At 43.2% G+C, this 20,588-nt stretch overlaps 1 protein-coding gene across 1 annotated transcript in view; it reads left to right on the forward strand.

Moving 5' to 3' along the window:
- Positions 1 to 20,588, forward strand: part of LOC138165084 (glomulin-like) — a 45,014-nt gene that overhangs the window by 11,865 nt on the left and 12,561 nt on the right. Inside the window, exons 6-15 of the mRNA XM_069093229.1 lie at positions 1,476 to 1,722; positions 3,105 to 3,207; positions 8,454 to 8,641; positions 11,893 to 11,946; positions 12,568 to 12,598; positions 12,692 to 12,781; positions 15,972 to 16,013; positions 16,125 to 16,198; positions 18,100 to 18,184; positions 19,190 to 19,299. Of these exons, the coding sequence (XP_068949330.1) occupies positions 1,476 to 1,722; positions 3,105 to 3,207; positions 8,454 to 8,641; positions 11,893 to 11,946; positions 12,568 to 12,598; positions 12,692 to 12,781; positions 15,972 to 16,013; positions 16,125 to 16,198; positions 18,100 to 18,184; positions 19,190 to 19,299 (1,024 nt within the window). The remainder of the gene's footprint in view (positions 1 to 1,475; positions 1,723 to 3,104; positions 3,208 to 8,453; positions 8,642 to 11,892; positions 11,947 to 12,567; positions 12,599 to 12,691; positions 12,782 to 15,971; positions 16,014 to 16,124; positions 16,199 to 18,099; positions 18,185 to 19,189; positions 19,300 to 20,588) is intronic.

Raw genomic sequence — 20,588 nt, forward strand, 5'->3', positions numbered from 1 at the left:
CCTGTCTATCTCACCCTCTCCTCTCTTTCCTATCTCTCTTTCTCTCTCTCTCTCTCTCTCTCCTCTCCCTCTCTATCTCTCTCTCCTTTCTCTCCCTCCTCTCTCTCTCTCCCTCTCCTGTCTATCTCACCCTCTCCTCTCTCTCCTATCTCTCTCCCTCTCTCTCTCTCTCTCTCTCTCTCTCTCTCTCTCTCTCTCTCTCTCTCTCTCTCTCTCTCTTCTCTCTCTCTCTCTCTCTCTCTCTCACTCTCACAGCCTTTTTAAGAGTTGGGATCAGCCGTCTTTTCAGGCTTACAAAGTATCACTCCCCATCACCCACTCTGTGTTCCACCCATAGCTCCTGCTCCACGTCCCATCTCCCATCTCCAGGCCTTTGTCCACACTCTCGCTGTTGCCTCTAGCGCTCTCTTTGCTTACTTCTTCACCTCTTGGGATTCCCAGATCCCTGCACAGTTCAGCTCAGGCACCACCTCCTGTAGGAGGCTCTTCCTAATTCCTAACTAACGTTAGTGGCTTTGTATTTATTTTGTGTATATTCAGCATTTGTGTATCTGTGTCCGTGTATCCTTCTTAGTAGAAGAAAAGCTTCTTGAGGGCAGGGACTGTTTCCTCTTTTGTCTTTATCATCTCAGCACCAGGCATGTGGCAGAAAGCCAAGGTGTGTTGAATGGAATGTGCACCTTACACGTACTAGGAGGTTGATGCATTTATACAGGCGATCTGCCTTTTCATTGTGTTTTATTTTCTGCAGTATGGAGCTTTCCATCATGCCTGTTGCTCCCTGTCTGTAGCCTTTGCACCTGTACCTTGCGTCAGGAGTATTCCATCTACACAGATTTTTTTGTTGCCTGTAATGTGTAGTTGTCCTGTCTTCCTAGTAGTGGGTGGAATTTCCCAGTACTCACAACCATTGGCCCAGCAACCTGTACTAGATCCTGTTGCTGAGGGAGATTATATACAAGCTTTTTCTGCCGCTTCTGCATTGAGGAGTTTGAGGCAGAAATGACCAGGACCATCTCAGAGGAGCAGGAGTGGGACACACCAAGGCTGTGATGGTGTCAGAACTGATAGAGCCAGAGGTGAAGAGTATCTGGTAAAAGCCCACCGTCCACTCAGTGAATCTTCTTTCAAAGATGGCAAGTCGTTACATGATCTTCTAGCTACATGGTCTCATAATTATGGTCAGAACTTTGTAAGGAATGAAAAATTAGAGTAAGTGCATTTTAAGTGAATGAAATCCCCAACAACTCCTAACACGTGATCTTCAGAGCACTGAGGGGAAGAAAGTGAGCAAATTTCACAAGTTCTTCTTATTTTTAACCTTTTTGTTATAAGTGATTACTCAGTGAATCCTAAAACCAAGTAATCAGTTAATGAGTTGTGGTCAAGGCCCTCAGCTATCCTTGGTTTATCATCTTGCACGTGGGTATGTGTGGAGGCCTCCTCTGAATGACGGCTTCATCTCTGTTTTATAGTGATTCAGAAACTTCACAGCAAGAAGGCCTACTCAGTTGGATTAACTCTGTCAACCCTGTGGAGCCAGCTCTCCCTTCTCCCTGTCCCTTACACGAAAGAACAAATCCAGAAAGACCAGCACGGTCTGGGGCGGTGCTGCAAGGCCTTGGTCACGTTTACTAGGCCTTTTGTGGAAGAAGTTGTTAAAAACAAAGGTCATTCCCTGGAAGATGGTCAGGAAGAGCTAAAGGCAGAGCTGCTAAAGTTGTGAGTGGATTCTGCGTGCTGGGAGCGCCTTGCCGTGAACTGTCTGTCAGGAGCCATTCTGGTGCTTGGACGGTTCTTTGGTGTGTGCACGTCTGGAGAATGGACGTATAGACAGGCGTGTACATAGCCAAGCACTAGGGCATCCCTGAGTCTGGGAATCTGAGAGCTCACCGGTGGTGTTCCAGCTGCATGTGTGATGCCGCTATGATGGATTCAAAGCCTGCCAACTAGGCTCAGCCACACACGGTTAACAACAGAGATCAATTCCCGTTGGATGATTTCACATTTACGACAACACCACTTTGGTGTTGTGGGTGCCGCTCCTTTTATAGATGGGGACATGGAGGCACAGAGAGGTTAAGGGAATTGCCCAGGGTCACACAGCTAGTAGATAGTATCTTTTGATCAGCAGGAGCAGGGACAAGAGGATTAAACTTGGGTGATTTGGCTCTTTCCACCACGCCGCGCTGCTGCCATGACCACCATTGGCCCATTTGTCTCTTCTATGAAGGTGATCTCTGAGGCTCAGAATCCTGAGGGAATGGGTCCAGTGGCTGTGTTGCCAAAAAGCTCAGCTTCTCTGAAGGCAGCACTAGACCTTCAGTTATCAAGACTGAAAGTGACAGTGAAGAAACATCCAGAGATCTCTTAGTTATGGCATAGACCAGACTTACAAATGAGCCTTCCCAGTGGGGACCCATGGATGTAGAACATAGCCTAGACTAGGGTGGGGAACCTGCAGCCTTGGGGCCACATATGGCCCTCCAGGTCCTTGAGTGTGGCCCTTTGACTGAATCCAAACTTCCTAGGCCTCAAGGCCACAGGTTCCCCACCCCTGGCTAGACTGTCATATGTGCTTGATATGATAGTATGAGGATTCTTCCTGGTTTGGGAGGGGTTTTTCTTTTTAATTTTTGTTGTAGGAGAAGGCACACTTAGTGAGGTGGAGAGAGAGATTTGGAAAAACAAAAGACATCAATTTTAAAAATTTAGAAAATAAAATGAGCACAGAAAACACATCCAGATTGAATTCAATAATAGATTGTCCTCCTGTCCCTCACTGTCCTCACTGTCCTCCTTCTGATAAAAAGATACTCATGTAACAGTTATGTGGGCTTTGTTTTTTATGGAGGGCAATTGGGGTTAAGTGACTTTCCCAAGGTCACACAGCTAGTTTTTGTGTTAAGTGTCTGAGGCTGGATTTGAACTCAGGTCCTCCTGACTTCAGGGCCAGTGCTCTATTCACTGCACCACCTAGCTGCCCCAGCTATGTGGGTTTTTAAACCATGCAGTGTTAGTTCAGATACATCTATAGAATAAGCAGAGATTGCTAACTGGGAAGTTTTATGTTCAAATTGCCCCCTCCTTTTTTCTTTTCTTAGTTGTTTCAAAAGCTTGAAATACCCTTTGCTGACAGCACAGTTCATTGAAGTGCTTGAAGAAGATGAAGAAGATCCTTTAAAATCTTTCGCTTCTGAAATAGTAGTAAGTACAATCAGATTTATTTGCCTTTTCCAAAACAAATATTTTCTTGCTTTATGGGAAAAAATCATTTACTTTGGGCACAAGGGGTAAAACTGTAGAATTCTGAGGACAGCTCCAAAGCACATACTGCCAGCCTGGGTCACTTTCTTTTTTTCTGGTTAAAACGTTTTCATCACAGTAGGAAAGGCATGGTTTTGAAAATCACTATCTCATTTACACAGAATCTATCTTATGAGTGTGCATTCAGTAACTAATACTGATAATTGGTACCTTGTGATTGAATACTTCCCCATCATCTATTTATGTGACCGAAAGAAATTAATAAAGCCACCTGGGTTAGGTGAGCAGGCCCTGCCAAAATGTGGGTAAGTGTTAACATGTGAAATGGTTGGGTTTTGAGCCCTAGGTAACTTTTCTTTATTCCGTTTTCATTTGCTTATGGGAGCTTGTGTTTTCCAAATGTGGTGACCCTTGTATTGGTTTCATATCACTGTATAGAAAGATCCTAAATTGCATAGTAATCCATCGATTAATGAAAAAAAGTCTCACTGTCGCATCTCGTCATAAATTTCGTTACCCAAGAAAGAAGTCACAAGGTAAACAGAAGAGAAAAATGGATTTAGAAAATGGGCAGCTGGCTTGACGTGGACTTCTGACCCCTGCGTTAAAAGAGTAACAGGCCAAGGATAGAGGGCACGCAACAAAGGTGTGTAAGAATGTATTTGCCAGCTGTCTTGCCAATCTAATAGAAGGGCTTTAAACTAAAAAGCATGGAGGAGGAAGGAAATGTCTTTGTATAATCCACTAAGCCAGATGCCCTGGAGAATAGTTCCAGTGAAGGAAAAAGAATGGCAGTTAAGTCACCTGAAAGTTTACAGGAGATCAAATTCAGGAAAGGTCCCAGGAGAAAAACCCCTGACCTGAAAGGTCCGTACCCAAAGTCTAGGCAGGAATGCGTGCTTTTGTGTTAGAGGGCTTGACGTTTTATTCTTGTTGTTGTTCGGTCGTGTTCCACTCTCATGGCCCCATATGGGGTTTTCCTGGCGAAGGTACTGGAGTGGTTTGCCATCTCCTTCTCCAGCTCCTTTTACAGATGGGGAGCTGAGGCTAGCAAGGTTAAGTGACTTGCCCAGGGTCACACAGCTAGTAAGTGTCCGAGGCCAGATTTGAACTCAGGAAGATGAATCCCCATGATTCCAAGCCCGGTGCTCTGTCCACTGCCCCAGCTAGCTTCTCCTAACATCCCAGAAGCGTATTTGTCTCCAGAATGTCCCTGAGACTTGGGGTGAAGCTCATGACTGGGATATGGCTCTGGGTAGGTATTCCTTGTTCAACAGAAATAGAGCGGCGAAGTGGAGCAGTGAATAGAGCACCAGCCCTGGAGTCAGGAGGACCTGAGGTCAAATCCAGCACCAGACACTTAACACTTACCAGCCGTGTGACCTTGGGCAAGTCATTTAACCCCAACTGCCCTGCCCTCCCCCTCCAAAAAGCAAAAGCAAAAAGAAATAGAGTAGGTTAAAAAAGGGGAGTGTGCATCGAGCAGCACCACATATTCAGAACGTACAGTCAGGGGAGGAAATTCAGCAGCCAAAGAGAGGGAGCTTTGGTGGAGACTTGAAGAGGAGGGGCTGGAGATACAGGAGGCTTGTTGCTACAAATGACCTGATTAGAAAGCAGAAATGGAGGAGGCCTCCACGAGCCTGGCAGGTGCACGACCTCAGGGCGAGGGGGGCTCGTTTCTCCTGTAGCTGCTGGAGCCAGAAGCAGAGCAGCTAATGACTTCGTGCTTTGCCTTAATGATAGCTTTGTTCTTCAGAAGATGGGGCCCAGATAGGAGAAGCTCTGTGCTGGACTGGATCCTCCCTGGGAGAAGACAGCATTCCTAGGGCAGAAATCTGGGGAAGTGATGGCTCCATCCCAGAGATCTGACTGTAGATATGAGGAAGGATGGGCTCTTGTGGACCAGAACTCTTCAGGAAGTCAGCTCCAGAGGGGTGAGAACTCAGGAATGAAAGGGCCTAAAGAGAAGGAGTCTCAATAAGGAAAAAGAAAAACCGTTCTTCTAAAGAGACTCGTGCTAATGCAAGAAGAATTCAACTTACTTGGATTGTTAAAAGATAGAAAAAGAAGCTCGAAGCAAGGGTAGGCAGCGGGACAAAGATGAGAGCACAGCATGGCCTACAGAAGCGTGTCAGTGTGAAAGAAGAGGCTGCTATGCCCATTTTACAGATAAGGAAACTGAGGATGGGAGAGGGGTGGTCCTTGCCCAAGATCATAGAGCTGCCAAGTTGCTGCAGTTGGATCTGAACTCAGGTCTTCCTGACTCTAAATCCAGCTGTCTAGCTACTGTGACACCTCGGTAAAGATAAGGAAGAAAAAAGGGTACTTGAAACGTGTTTTTAAAATGCCCAGAAGAGAAGGGAAAGACATTCAGAAGGGAAAACAAGCAAGCGGGACAGCTTTGAAAGTAACATGTTGCATTTCTTATGTACTTTAAAACAAACTACATAACAAACCTATTTGCAGATAGAACCCTTTTTTTTCCCATACTGCATTGTGAAAATATTCTCTTTTGGGGATTAGTTAAATTCAGAATAAGAAGTATTTAAATATCAGCAGTGTTAAAGCTTAGAATGTGCTGCTCTGACTAGAAAAGCTAAGGAAATAAAGGTTGTGTGTGTGTGGGTGTGTTTGAACTGTATGGGGGGAAAGAGGAGGACCCCAGAAAGGCCAAGAGTGCTGCTTGGAGGGGGATGGTCGGTTACAATGGTAACTTAGGGCAGAGAGAAGGCAGAGGCTCCATTCTTATTGGCTTTTGTTTTCTCTGCTAAGAAATGAGAACTCTTTAGTACTGGAAATGACAGAATCCAAAGGACACGCCAGGAGTCCCTACCCCATAGAAGTGCAGAGTTAGCAAGAGAGAACTTAGCTGCCCTTGTTAATTCATGTCCTTGGGTACAACTGTGCCCAATCTTCCCCCTCCTTTAAAACAGCTCTCACCAGGCCCTGCTGCCACTTCTCGATGTCCTTTGGCTCTTCTGCCCTCCACTTCTCTCCTTTGCAGCCTGTCATATGACCTCCTAACTCAATTGAAACCGCGTGACCTTTCAGCTGCCAAGTTTCGTTGTCCTTCCTCAGTCTTCCTCCTCCTTGACTTCTTTGCTGCCCATTTAGCTCTTCTGACTACTCCCTCTGCCTGGATATTGTCTCCTTTGTGCTGCCCACCAGAGTCGGACATCCATGCCCTCATTCCCATCCCCATCCACTCTGGTCCCAGTCCACATCTGCCTGTCTCTTCCACTTGTCCTTCAGAATGCCTGCTCCATTTTTCCTGCTCTTTAAAAAAAAAAAAACTTCCTTTTATCTTTAACCTTTTAATTTCTCACTCTTTCCTTTTTTTTTTTTTTTTTTTTTTTTTTTGCTTTTTAGAGGGGGGAAGGCAGGGCAATTGGGGTTAAGTGACTTGTCCAAGGTCACACGGCTAGTAAGGATTAAGTGTCTGAGGCTGAATTTGAACTCAGGTCCTCCTGACTCCAGGGCCAATGCTCTATTCACTGTACCACCTAGCCACCCTGAGACATATTTTTTTTTAACATGGTGACTGAGGAAATTTGTTTTCATCACTTTACATTATTGTAATGAGGTTCATTTTTCTTATTTTCTCACTGAGGGGCAAGGGAGGGAAGGGTGAGAGGGTGAGAATGTGGACCTGATAATGAAATGAAATTGAATTTAAAAAGAAAAGTAATGACTGATCTCTAGCTATTGATGAGTTGGATTCGGCTGGATAGACACAGTGGATAGTTCTGGGCCTGGAGTTAGGAAGACCTGAGTTCAAATCCAGCCTCTGATGCTTCCTGAGTTGTGTAAGCTAGTGTGGCCCTGGCACGTCACTTCCCAAACTCTGTCTCTGTTTCCTTAACTGTAGAATGGGAGTAACTGTTGGGAGAATCAAATGAGATAATATTGTAAAGTGCTTATCATAGAGCCTGGCACATGGGAGACATTATATAAATGCTTATTCCTTTCCCTTCCTTTAAGGTCAAAGGTAGGCTGGGGACAGATGGTCAGGTCAATGAGTCAGTGAGTGCCCTAGAGGTACTAGGGAGCTTTAGAAGGTTTGAGGGGTGGAGAGGGAAGTAATTGTCAGGCCTATGTCTTACTTAAATTAGATTGGAATGTGTAGGAATCTGAAGGATGAATTGAGGGGGGTAAAGACATGATGAGTAGAAGCAAGGAGACCAATCTTAGAATACTCAGGTGCACTTCTGGGGCTGTCTCCCAAAGAGGTCAGAGAAGTGGGAGGAAGATGTATGTGCAAAAATATTTATAGCGGCTCTTTTTGTGGTGGCAAAGAATTGGAAAGCAAGGGGATGCCCATCAATTGGGGAATGGCTGAGCAAGGTGTGGTATGTGAATGTAATGGAATACTATTGTGCTATAAGAAACGAGGAGCAGACGGACTTCATCATGACCTGGAGAGACTTGTATACACTGATGCTGAGTGAGGAGAACTTTGTACACAATCACAGGCACATCGTATGTGTGACGACCAACTTGGATAGACTGGGCTCCTCTCAGCAATGCAAGGTTACAAGACACCTCCAAAAGACTCATGATGGAAAGGGAGAGATATCCACGTCCAGAGAAAGAGATGCAGAGTCTGAATGCAGACTGAAGCTCTCTCTCCTGTGTGTTGTATTTTGTTTTGTTTCTTCTTTCTCATTGTTGACTCCACTGGTTATAATTCTTTACGATTTGACTAATGTTTAATGTGAAGGCTTTTGTAGAACCTATATTGAATTGCATGCTGCCATAGGAGGGGAGGGAGGGGGAGAAAATTTGGAACTCAAGGGATTATGGAACTGAATGTTGTAAACTAAAAGTAAATAAATGAATTAATTTTTAAAAATCCAAAACACTCTAGGTGACTGGTAGCTGTGGAAGTGGAGAGAAGGGAGCAGATGTAGAGGGACATGTTTGTTTCTGTCTCAGATGTTTTCCTAGATTATTCTTAACATCTTTGAAACTTTTTTTTAGTAGCCTTTAAAGCGACTTCACTTTACTCCATTGGTGGCCTACCTATTCACATGTCTGACTCAACAAGTAATTTTAATTTTTAAAAAGTTGACTGATTTAGAAACCGTTTCATGTATAATGTATATAATCCATATTTAATAGAATTTTGGCATTGCCTTTATACTAAAGTGCTGCCTTGTTTTCCCTCATTCTTTCTCCCACAGGGCTTTATACTAGCAATTGGAGACTCTCTGCCAAAGGTAATTTTTCAGCATGGAAGAAAGGAAAAGTGCTGGGATAACCCTGACTTGGAGGAAGAGGAAGGTAGCCAATTGGCAGAGTCCATGGCTTCACTCGCTTATCTCGTGTTTGTACAACGTATCAGTATTGACCAGTTTCCATTGGTCTTGAGGTAAGAATTTTTTGCAAGTTTTCCATCTGTTCGGTGGCCGACACTCTACACTGTGCCCCGAGTCTGTCTTTTATTCTATACCTAGTATGTAGACTTTATCAAACTACAAAAAAGTTTAAAACAAAGTTTAAGGAAATGATATGTTTATTTCTCAAATGCATCTGTGACCTCATGAGTCTGGGAGTCCTGTGTGACAGTGGTGTGGATACCCCCCAGTCCTGGGCAGTTTATTCAGATTACTCCATGAGGTCGCCCCTGGGGGCCACGCCTCATATGCCGGAGGCCTTTGTCCTGCTCTTAGGAGGATGCTAGTCACTCTTATCTGTCATGCCCTCCTTGCCATGTGACCTTCCCGTCTTCTCTTCCCTCCACAGGATTCCTTGGTTGATTTCTTTTACTCCTAGGACTTCCTCACTGGTTGTGTCTCGCAGTCTGCTGACGCCCACCGTATACCCCTCCATTGCCCTCTGTGCAATACTGCTCCTAAATTCTCTGGAGTCTGTTGTTTTCCATGTCTTGCCCCTTATAGCCACACTGGTAGAATGTTAGTATTGAAAGGACTTCATGGGAAGCTTAGGGTAAGTAAAGGAGCTTTGCCATAACTCCAAGGTGATCCAGCCCACACTTTGCTTCTGCCCAAGTTGTCCATACATACGGGCCGTTCCCGCTATACATATGGATGTCCATTCTAACACATGTTGAATTCTGGGCAATGTACGTTTCATTACTGGTCTTTCCTGTGTGGTCAGACCAAACTCTTGCAGTGTTCTGGGGCTTGCAGTTTCAGTGTCGTTCCCTCCACGCCTTTATAGTTGTGTTACCCCCAGGACAGCTCTCCTCTTTATACTTGGCCCAGCATGGCTGCTTTTGCGGTCATTCTTCTCTTTAGTGCCTTTGTCTTCTCTCCAGGCACATCGGGGACCATGGTCCTGGGCTCCGTGATCCTTGATGGAAAAAAAGGCTTGTTATGAGAATTGCAGATCTATTTTTCTTCTGCTTGGAGGCCTCCCCTTCTCGTCCTTATCATGAATTGGCTGAAGTGGATGTCTTGCCCAGCTGTCTTTAAACTTTATCCTGGCTTCTTTTGCTATGGTTCTGAGATAATGTTGCCCATAATTGTCCATCATCCTACTTGGTAGAACTTCCATATGAGTCTCTAGTCTAATCCACTGTTGCCTTTAGCTGGTTTCATTTCTGTCTCGTGCAATTAATTCAGATGTTTGCTGACTAAGTTGCTTCCTTAGCTTTGTGACAATTGATTGCTTAAACTTCGACATACAATTATTATGATCTGTGTCTGTGTCTTTTCTATTATCTGTCATTTTTAAAATTTCCAATTACTTGTTTTCAATGACTTCCTTTTAGTTTCAGTTATTTAAATAGTTCAGGGTTAAGCAGTTTTCACTTCACATTACATCTTTTTTCATTCTTATTCTTATTTACTTTTTTATTTTTACTAATTGTGATCTTAGCTTTGACAAACTGGTAATCAGGCTGCAGTGTGCACTGTAGCAGCCAGAAAGCGTGAGGAGGGGTATGGCTTCCAGAAATAAGGAAGTGGGGGCCCCACGAGCATCTGCAGCATCATGTTTAGTTCTGGGCAGGGTCAGGAGGATTGTGATAACCTGGAAAGGATCCAGGGAAAAACAGGCAGGATGATGAAGGGCCTAGACCCCATGACAAAGGAGGACACGAACCAGCTGTGACAGTTTTGGAGAGAAGATTCAAACGGAATAGTGCTCTTCTTCAAGTATCACGTGGAGGGGGATGGGACCAGGATTCAGAAGGCCAGTAGAGGCTCAGTTTCAGGAAAAACTTCCTAATAACTTGGTAGTTCTTTCTTCTTTTTTTTTCCTTTTTGGAGGGCAATTGGGGTTAAGTGACTTGCCCAAGGTCACATGGCTAGTAAGTGTTAAGTAAGTGTTCTATTCACTGCACCACATAGCTGCCCCAGTAGTTCTTTCTTCTGAAAGAATTTAAGCAGATGCTGGGTAACCCGTTGTCACAGATGGTACAGGCAGGATTCATCTCAGCTATGGGTCAGAATAGACGTCCACTGAAGCCTCTCCCCATCAAATGCTGTGATTCTGTCCCTGTGCAGAGACGTCTGACTCAGGGTGAACTCCCTCATACATCACATCAGTAACAGATCTTTTCCTTTCTGTTCCTACAAAATCTGTTCTATTCTTTGTGATGTTATTGGGGGTTCACCGTGTCCAGTACCTACCCTACAAATCCTTTGGTGGAAGAAAGATGTGATAAGAGACATGAGCCGAGCAACAGAGTCACCTGCAAATCTGGGGTGGCCTCTCCTGTGCCGCCTTTTTGTATCATGCCTTACTGCATAGCTCTGCCATCTTCACCTTTGCAGTGAAGCCAAGTGTCAGAGAGCACAGGGATTTAATTTGGACAGTTCTGTTGAGTCCTTCCTAGAGTTTCTCTACCACTTCATCCTCGGCAACTGATGTTGCTTAATGAGCTGCAGTTATTTTTATTTTTTTTTTATTTTATTATTAACACTATAATGTGTGCTGACCCACTATCCCATGATGAAATGTGTCTTCTTGTCTTTGAAGATAGAATAAGACCCACTCTGCCATTCCTTTCTTTGCCTCTTCAGGGGCACCATGAATAATAATTCTGTTTAGCTGTAACTGACTCCTTTTATCAAGATTGGTAATATTCAGCCCCTTCAGAAGTATATCCACTCATTGGTCAGTGGACAAGAATCACATGCTAATGCGCCAATAATCAAAATAAAGTTTGTTGATGGTCCAAAAATTGTGATTCCTCGTACCCTCTGCCCCTCTTTCTTAGCTGTTTGACAATGTCAGAGGTTGTAGAGGTTGGAACCCTTTTGTGTGTGTATGTGTCTGTCTGTCTTATGGATTTTCATGACCCAAAATACTCATTGCTAGGTGGTGATGGTCCATGTACTTCTCTGTACTCAGTTAGGCTTGGTCTTTAGGAGACAGATTTTGTCTGTTTCTGGATCCACTCAAAGCCTTTCCAGCACGGTAGACCCTACCAGAGCTTACTTGCATCTAGCATTGTCTTTGAGAACCCAGGTTACCTCTGTGCCATCATGAGGCATGGGCTAGGATTTTGTGGAGGGTTTTGGTTAGGAGTAATAAATGATACTAGCTAGAATCTGTTTAAAATTTATTGGTGGCCACAGTGCAGGTGAAGTAGGTTTTGAAACTTACATGTGTAATCTCTAAAAATGTCTGTAAATATATTTTATATTTTAGCCCATTGTATCTTCTGCAGTACAATATGGAACATATTGAAGTCCTCTTGAAAAGGTAAGGTCCCTCAGATGACATTCCAGAAATAGAGAACTATTCATTCCCTTAATTTGCTCTATTTGGGCATGTTACATTTACTTTGTGTTCTATTTACTTATTTTTTGTTGCATGTTTATAAATCCCCTTGTCTTTGGCTTGTAAAATACAAGGACCCAGGGCCGTTGTGTTATTTCTGAACCCTGGTGTACATTTCTGAGATGACTACACTTGGTGTTACTCTCACACCTTTTTGTACCAGGTAGCAATAAAATCTTAAATACTCAGGTGAGAATGACTTCAGACCCTTACAAACAGTAATGTGACTAATGTAATGCATCTTTTCTTTTAAAATATAATTATCTTCACCATGTCATCTTGTGTGTGCCTGACCTCTTAATGTCACATGCAGCTCGAGAATTAGTGCGTTTCATGCCAGATGATGAGACTTAGCTGAGCTGCCTTGAAGTCCAGAGTGACATGTGAGGACTCGAGTCAGAAGACAGACCATAAACTCTGATCGCCAGAGAATTCTCCCAAAGAATTTTTCCTGATAATTTTTCCAAAAAAGTTTAACATTGCCATCTTGGATTTTCCCACTTCTAAAACCATGTTGGTTAAACTTTTAATATCCTCTTTCAGAGCAGAAGAATCTGTGTCCTCAAAAGGACTGGTAATATTTCTTTCTTCCCTTTTAATAATTTGAATATGTGCCCTCATGCGACCGCTGCCTGGCTCTGACTGTGTGCAATGTTTTCCTCTGCAGGATCTTCTGGAGAGCAGCTTGTTACGCATGGAGGACGGCAGCCTGTTGCATCATTACTTGGAGATCAAGAGCTTCCTCACCGTGCCTCAGGTAAACAGAAGTGGGGAGCAATAGCAGGTGGACTCCCCCCTCCCACATCTGCTCCATCTGCAGCTTCAGGGAGGGAGCCATCAAACTCTCCTGCCTTGTAACTGTCTTGTCCAGGGGCATTGCTGGGCCTTCTCCTTTGCTGCCTGCATCCCACGGCTGTGCTTGTACCGCTTAGGATCTTAGAGACAAAGCTCTCATTGCCCTCCTTTCTTGTGTCTCAGTAGAGAGAGCAGTGAGCGTGGAATCAGGAAGACCCAAGTTCAAATCCAGCCTCAGACACTGGCCCACTGTGTGAGCCTGGCCAAGTCACTTTACCTCTATCTGCCAACAATTCCTCAACTATAACATGAAGATGATAATAACAGCACCGTCCTCCCAGGGCTTTGTGAGGATCAAATGAGAAGATAATTGTAGAGCCCTTAGCGCAGGGGCTGGCACACAGTAGGTGCGTTATAGACAAGGCTTCTTCCCTCCCCTTACACTTCCTAGCCAGGCCTAGCACTGACTCCATCTGGGTCTCGCACAGGCTAGCTACTAGGAGGAATGATAGAAGATTTTATCCCAGGAATTTAACTTGAATCCTTTCACAGCTGACAGTATTACCCTTCTAGTTTCTTTTCAAGTAAATGTTAAACTAATCAATATTTAAATGAAAAAATGGCTAACAGAATATTAATTTTCAAAACTCTCTTATATGAGATTCCCTAATATGCTTAAGAATTGATTTGTATGAGTGACGACATTGACAAGGGCCGTTTAGCACGCCTATATAATGTTATATCAGCAAGAGCTGCTTTACGGTGGGGGTAGAAAATCAGAAATGCAGACAGCTACGATTCTGTCCGTCCTCTGAGTGACCTGGGGAGGTCAGTCGCTTTATCCGTGTAGCCCTGTAAAGCAATAGAAAGAGCCTCAGATCTGGAAGAGAGCCTAGGCTCAAACTTCACCTCTGCCAGGTACTTGTCGGGTGACCTTGGGCTAGTCATTTTTCCTCTCCACCTCAGTTTCCTTATCTGCCAAATGGGGAGTGTGATGTTTGTGTCACATGAGGCTGCTGTGATGCCCGAACGAAGGGTGTCAGAATTTCAGAGTTGGAGGGGACTCGAGCAGCCATTTAAGTTCAGACCTCACCTGACACGTGGTCATTTGGCCTTTGCTAGCTCAGGACCTCAGCCCTTCCTCCTCTGGCTCAGTTCAGAGTGTTAGGATGGTAGTCTTTACCTCAAACTGAAATCTGCATCTTTGTAGCTTGTGCCCCTCCCTCCCAGATCTGACCTCCTGGGGCCCAGTAGAACAGGCATGATACCCCCTGCACCTAACAGCCGTTCAGAGACTTGGATACAGCAACCATGCCTTTCTGAGGCTTCTCTTTTCTAGTTCCTTCAGTCATGGAATGGACTCAGGGCCCTTCCCTGACCCAGCTGCTGCCCTTGGGATGGTCTCCATCCTAAAACGATCACCCCCAGAAGAGAATTTCACATTCTGGGGCAGAGAACAGAAGGATGGATGCTCCCCTAAAGCAGTCTGGGATTGCTGTAGCTTGTTTGGATGCCGGGCCACATACTGCCGTCCATGAAAACCTTCTGATTGGTTTTAGGTGGACCCCTCTCAAACACACCTTCCCCAGCTTGTACTTGGGAAGTGGAAGTGGAAGTTCTGACCCCAAGTGAGAGTTTCTGTTTATCTCCAGAGTTAACAGTAAAGCATCACAGTATAAGTTATTGTTAGGTTTATTTTCTTGAGTCACGGGAGGTGAATGCCAAGTATAATTTCCCCTAGAGATAGAAGCTACATAGGGATGGGGCCTGGGCCTGGACCATTGCTGTTGTGAACTCTGGGTGAGAAACTCCCTCTGCAAAGATCAGCCCCTGCTGTCACTTGTAGTTTGGGCTGTTGCCTAGAACCACACTATTGAATTTAAATAGAAAGGAGCCCTGCCAGCTGCATGTTGACTTGGAAAACTACAGATTAATATTATCTATGTTACATTGTATTTTTACTAATTTTGTTAAACATTTCCCAATTATGCTTTAATCTGGTTCTAATTCGTACTTGGGATGCAGTCCAAGCTGTATGGGCTGTTCCCTAGAGCACTCAGATATTCAGCGACTTGCCCAGGGTCTCATACTCAGGATATAATAGATAGAAAATATTTTTCTATCTATTTTTCTATTTTGCCTATATCTAGATTCTATCATATTACTGACTGTCAGAAGTTGTCAGCCATAGTACTCCATTATGTCTGACTGATACCTAAATGGTATCTGTTTGCTTTGTGAGGGGCTTTGAGTCTGGGCCTTGTGCTTGGCTGAATGAACTGGGCTTGTTTCAGTCACACACACATGCATGTCCACATTGATATTTTAAAGGTGGAGTTTTACTCTTTCATTGCAATTTTTAAAATGTTTAAGGACTTTTAGGGGGATTCTGGGATAAATTCTAACCCCACATATGACCAGATTCAATAATAACATTAATGATGAATAATAAAAATATTTCCATAGAATTTTTGTGCTACCTCAACATTACAGATGAGGAGCTTGAGCTGGTAGCGTTAGACGCGGGATTTGAACCCAGGTTCTTCTGCCTTCAGGTCCAGTGCTCTCTCCACCGTGGCAGGCTGCCTCTCTCTCAATCCCCATTTTCAGGAAAGGAGCCAAAGCCTAAGAAGTACCAGTTAAAATCTGCATCATTAATGTGGTTTGTTCCTGTGTTCTCTGGCCACCCTGGACATAACATATCAGTGCTCGCATTTTCTCCGTAATTCCTGCTTTTACGCATTTTTCTTCCTTGCTTTGTATCATAGGAAACATCAGGTACCATTGTTATCCGCTTTCTCCACTCTGTCCAGTGGAGTGGGCCCATGAGAGACAAAACAACTGCCTTAACTTTTTACTCTCCTGGGGCGGCCAGGTGGCTCAGCGAATAGGAGCACCAGCTCCAGTGTCGGGATGACCTGGATCAAATCCGGGCTCAGATACTCAGCACCACACCCAGAAATAACTGGCCGTGTAACCTTGAGCAAGTTACTTAACCCCGATTGCTTTAAAAAAAATTTTTTTTTGACTCTCCTTGTCTGCATTTCTTTCTTAACGTTTAGTGCTGGGCGCTGGTCATTAATTATATAATTGTATTGCAATATAAATGCAATGCTCACATTCATTTGATGTTTTTAAATGTTTGTTTGTAGAAGCTGGTGAAAGTTATGACCTTCTGCCCCATTGAGACTTTGGTATGTAAACGTTTCATGACTAAGAACATTCAGTTACAGAGGCTAAATTTAATTAATGTTGCTTTCTTTTCTTTTTAATCTAACAATGTTATTTGCTTTTTTTTTTTTTAGAGGAAAAAAGGTTTAAAAGTACTGCAGCTGTATATAAACAAGCTGGATTCACAAGGCAAACATATATTATTTAGGTATGATTCAAACATAATGAATGGCTACCCTTCCGTGGCTGGCAGAACTTTGAATTGATGGTACATGAGGTGGCAGATAATGGCATTGAAATTGTATTCTCCAGGAAGGTCACCCGTTCACAGAAGTCTTGGATTAGTGCAGTCTTTCAGAGATAGAGATAGGATGGCCTCCTGCATTCCAGTTAAGAGAGATTTACCTCATAAATAAGGCTCTGTGTATGTGCATACACATAAAATACAGATTATTAATTTTCAAAGAATTAGGATGCAATAAGAAACATTTAAATGAAAATGAACAGAATTTAGTTATTCTATGATTCCTTAGGCTCTTGGAAGGACATAACATGTTAACGATAATTCACATTTGTGAATGAATAAAGGACCCCCAGAAGTTACTGATCCTTTTAGTTTTTTGGAGAGGAAATCCCAGAGCCACTCGGCCTTCTAAAGAGGCCTGTAGGAATGAAGAACAGCTGTTGAAATTATGTGGTAGAGGAATAGTTGGGTATCAGCAGATGGAGGATTTGTGTCCTTGCTATGGGCAGGTCTCATGATGTCCCTTAGCATCTGGCTCATCAGTGTGAAACCCAAGCATTTTTTTCTTGGGACCTTTTTACATTCATAAAAAGTATTGAGGAGCCCAAAGAGCTTTTGTTTATGGGTTATATCCTGATACTTTAAAACTAATCAATTTTTAAAATACTGATTAATCCATTTAAGATGACAATAATAAACCCATTATATGTTCATATAAACCACGTTTTTAATGAAAAACAACTATTTTCCAAAACAAAAAATGGTGGTGAAAAGAGTGCCATTGTTTTACATATTTTTCTACTTAATAGTATTTTATTTTTGTTATTTTTTGCTTTTTGGAAGGCAGTTGCCCAAGGTCACACAGCTAGTTTTGTGTGTGTGTGTGTGTATGTGTGTGTTCAGTGTCTGAGGCCAGATCTGAACTCAGGTCCTCCTGACTCCAGGGCCAGCTCTCTAATCACCGCGCCACCTAGCCACCCCACAGTTAATAGTATTTTATTTTTTCCAATTACATGTAAAGATAGTTTTCACCATTCACTTTTATAAGATTTTGAGTTCCAAATTTTTTTCTCCCTCCCTCCTTCCCTTCCCCAAGATGGTAAGTAAATTTGTGTTTTACACATCTTTGCTAATTTTTTTACCATCTGGCTTAATAGAAGACAGCTGAATTCTCCAATCTACTTCTCCATTTAGTTTGTTGTGATGTTTTGGTTGAAGTACATAGAGGGTAGAGAAGGGAATGAGCCTTTATAGAGTACCACCTCCAGGCACTCACCACTACCCTACCCTGCGTCCCCAGTGAGCTAATGTCTGTAAAAAGTACTTGGTTTCCACAAATTGCTACATCAGGGCAAGCTTTTATTCTAATAACATAGGGAAACTTTACCAAAACGTGTTACCTAAAAGTGTGAAAGACTTAGCCTTGGGAAGCAGGAAAGTTTTTAAAATGATTTTTTATCATCTTGGGCAGAACTTTCTGCTGTGGGGAGTCTCAAGGAGGTGGCATAGGATGGAAGTGTGAAGCTGGGCCCTCCTTCATTCGGGGCCTGAGGCCTGTAGGTGTGTGTGGCCCTGCAGCAGGAGGCCTCCTTGGCATAGTATGACAAATTCCAGTTTGATACAGAATTGCAATTGGTGGCCAAATGTCAGCTGCCCTCATTGGGTGCAACATTAACTGTTTAACTAACTGATTAATTAACCATTTAATTGATTGATGACTCTTGCAGTCATCAGCTGCATCTTCAGGATCACTTGGGATTTCTTATTCCTAAAAATAATCTCTGGGCATGTGCTAAATATTGATCATCAGCTAATTAGGAGAAAATCCAGTACCATATATCATGTATCTCGATTTTGTTTTCAAGGTGTTTATTGAAGACAAGTAATCATGCAGGTGTGGAAGGCTATGTCATTCAAAATATTAAAAATCAGATTGATGCCTCATTAAAGGTAAGAACATAGCCAAGTGAAAATTTTCATCATTGGTGTCAGTATTAGTTTTGTAGGTAGTATGGCAATTTGTAAAAATCACAGTAATAGGAGTTTGGGCTCTGCTTGGTTTTTCTAATTTAAAAGGTTGCTTTCTATTTTGATTACTAGCTTTGCCTATGATTTTTAAAAAAGGACCCTTCATGAATTTGGGAAGTATATTGTTGTGCTTTCTTCTGTGACCTCAGAGAGGGAAGTGCTCCCTCCCCTAGTGTAGATTGCCACCCATCCCAGTGGGAGGAGCCACCCCGGCTTGCTATAACTTAGAGATTTAACCTTTATCTGCTGTTCACATGGCATGGGGGCTTCAAAATTGCCAGCACTGAACCTTGTCTGTGTCATGTATTTTTGTATTTAATAAAATATATCTTGTGTAGCCTCCTGGAATCTATCTGCTACACTTCTGTTTGATAATGATGATTATTATGACAGTATTTGCATGGTTCTTTAAGATTTGCAAAGTGCTTTACTTACATCAGCTCATTTGTTCCTTGTACTCTGAATCAACAGGGTTTGTTCCTAGGGGAGGCAGCAATTGTAGTCCAGAAGTGTCATGGATGAAAATACATTATTTCTTTAAAGAAAGAAATGACCTGCTCACTAGCATTGTGTAATGCCAGGGATAGGCATAGTCAGACAGGATTCAAGGGTTAGGGAGACAAAAACAAAATCATTGCATATGGGTCATTCTGGTCTTCTTTGCAAATTGTTTATTGCTGTTTTTCCTCATTGCAGTATGAGTTACTGGGAAATAGTGAATAAATTGAATTTCATAAATTTTATCATACTAGGGAACTTAAAGAAATACTTTTGTAAATCTGACTTTTCATGTTTACTCAGAGCAGAGCTATCCTTGTAAAGTACTTGGTTTTAGAGTGTTGAGTGATGTATTAGAAAAATACAGAGTTTTAAGGTTTTACTTAAATTTTCCCACTCCTCAGTCCCCATTTTTCTGTTGCTTTTTAGAGAACAGAGGATAGGAAGTGGTTTACAGGAACCCAGCTGATCTCACTTCTAGACTTTGTGCTGGTACTTCCTGAAGGAGCAGAAACAGACCTGCTCCAGAATTCCGACAGGTGAGTGATCCAGATCGGGAATTCAAACGTGATAGCATCCAGTGAAGCTTGGCTTCCTATGGCTTGGGGCTTGGGGTGTGGTTGGTTGAATTCTACAGAGATTTTTCTTAGCTTTCTGACTAAAAGATGTTGCTTGTACCAATTTATATTTTCAGAATAATCTGAAATAATATTGTTCCTATAAGAAGGAACTGTGCTTTTATGCTACTTCTGTGACAGATGTACCTTATATGGCTTAGTCATTCATTTGAGGATAGGCTATTATATTGGTCAAGAAATCATTGGTAACCTTCAAGAGAGCAGTTTTGCTTGAATGATGAGGTTGGAAGCCAGACTGCAGAGGTTGTGGGAGACAGGAGAGGAAATGGAGGGTCCCACTATAGAAAGCTTTCTCCAGAAGTTTAAACAAGAAGAGAAGGAGAGATAGAAGGAGGAAGGCAGCTAGCACAGATGCTAGGATCAAGTGAGGGTTTTACAAGGATGGTGGAGACATGGACGTGTGTGTAGGCGACAGGAAAGGAGCCAGGCCAGAGAGGGGATGCCAAAGAAGACGGGAGGGGACAGGACACCAGGAGCATGTTGAGGGGTTGGACCCCTTCTTCCCATGAGATAGGTGGAGGATGAGATGAGGAAGAAGAAAGAAGAGGGAGCTCTGGTGCATGGCCTTCAATGGAGGTGGGGGGCAGGATAGGAGGAGGGACTCTCAGCAGAGAGAGGGGAAGAAGGAGGGCTGTGGAGGGCCTGGGCCTGTGATTCTATTAGAGAACAGTGGTGTGCATCAGCACCTTCCCTGAAGCTTAGAGGCTGAGTGAGTAGACTGGAGGGCCCTCAGGCAGGACCTGAACCTGAGCCTTCTTGAGTCCAAGGCTGTTCTCTGCCCATTCTGCCAGAGCACATCTGCTGCTTCAGACACACTTCGAAGAATGGCTTAAAACTCACTTTGACACAGGAACAATAAATCAAGTAAAGAGTAGGAACGGTTCCTCCAGTCAGTTTTCTTGTGCTCACAGAAATTAGAAGTGAATTTGTCTATTGACTCAGCTACTGGTATTTTACCTTGGAATTCATCAGATGTAAAGAAAATATATGCGTGAATGCATATTTTTTGTGTATGAAAAACAATAAGAAACACACATGTAAAAAACCACACAGGGTGTCCCAAAGTACAGGGTCTTCAGCTTCCTTTAGCCATTGGCTATTGATTTAGGGCATCTTCTGTTCAAAAGATTACATGTCCCTTTGGAACAAGGAAAGTGCCTGTGAAATGATTTTTAAAATTGGGGAAACGA

Source organism: Petaurus breviceps, unplaced genomic scaffold (genome assembly GCF_028583685.1).
Source record: "Petaurus breviceps papuanus isolate PSGF00001 unplaced genomic scaffold, PetGlider_PUasm1.0 207, whole genome shotgun sequence".
Lineage (NCBI taxonomy): Eukaryota > Metazoa > Chordata > Mammalia > Diprotodontia > Petauridae > Petaurus > Petaurus breviceps.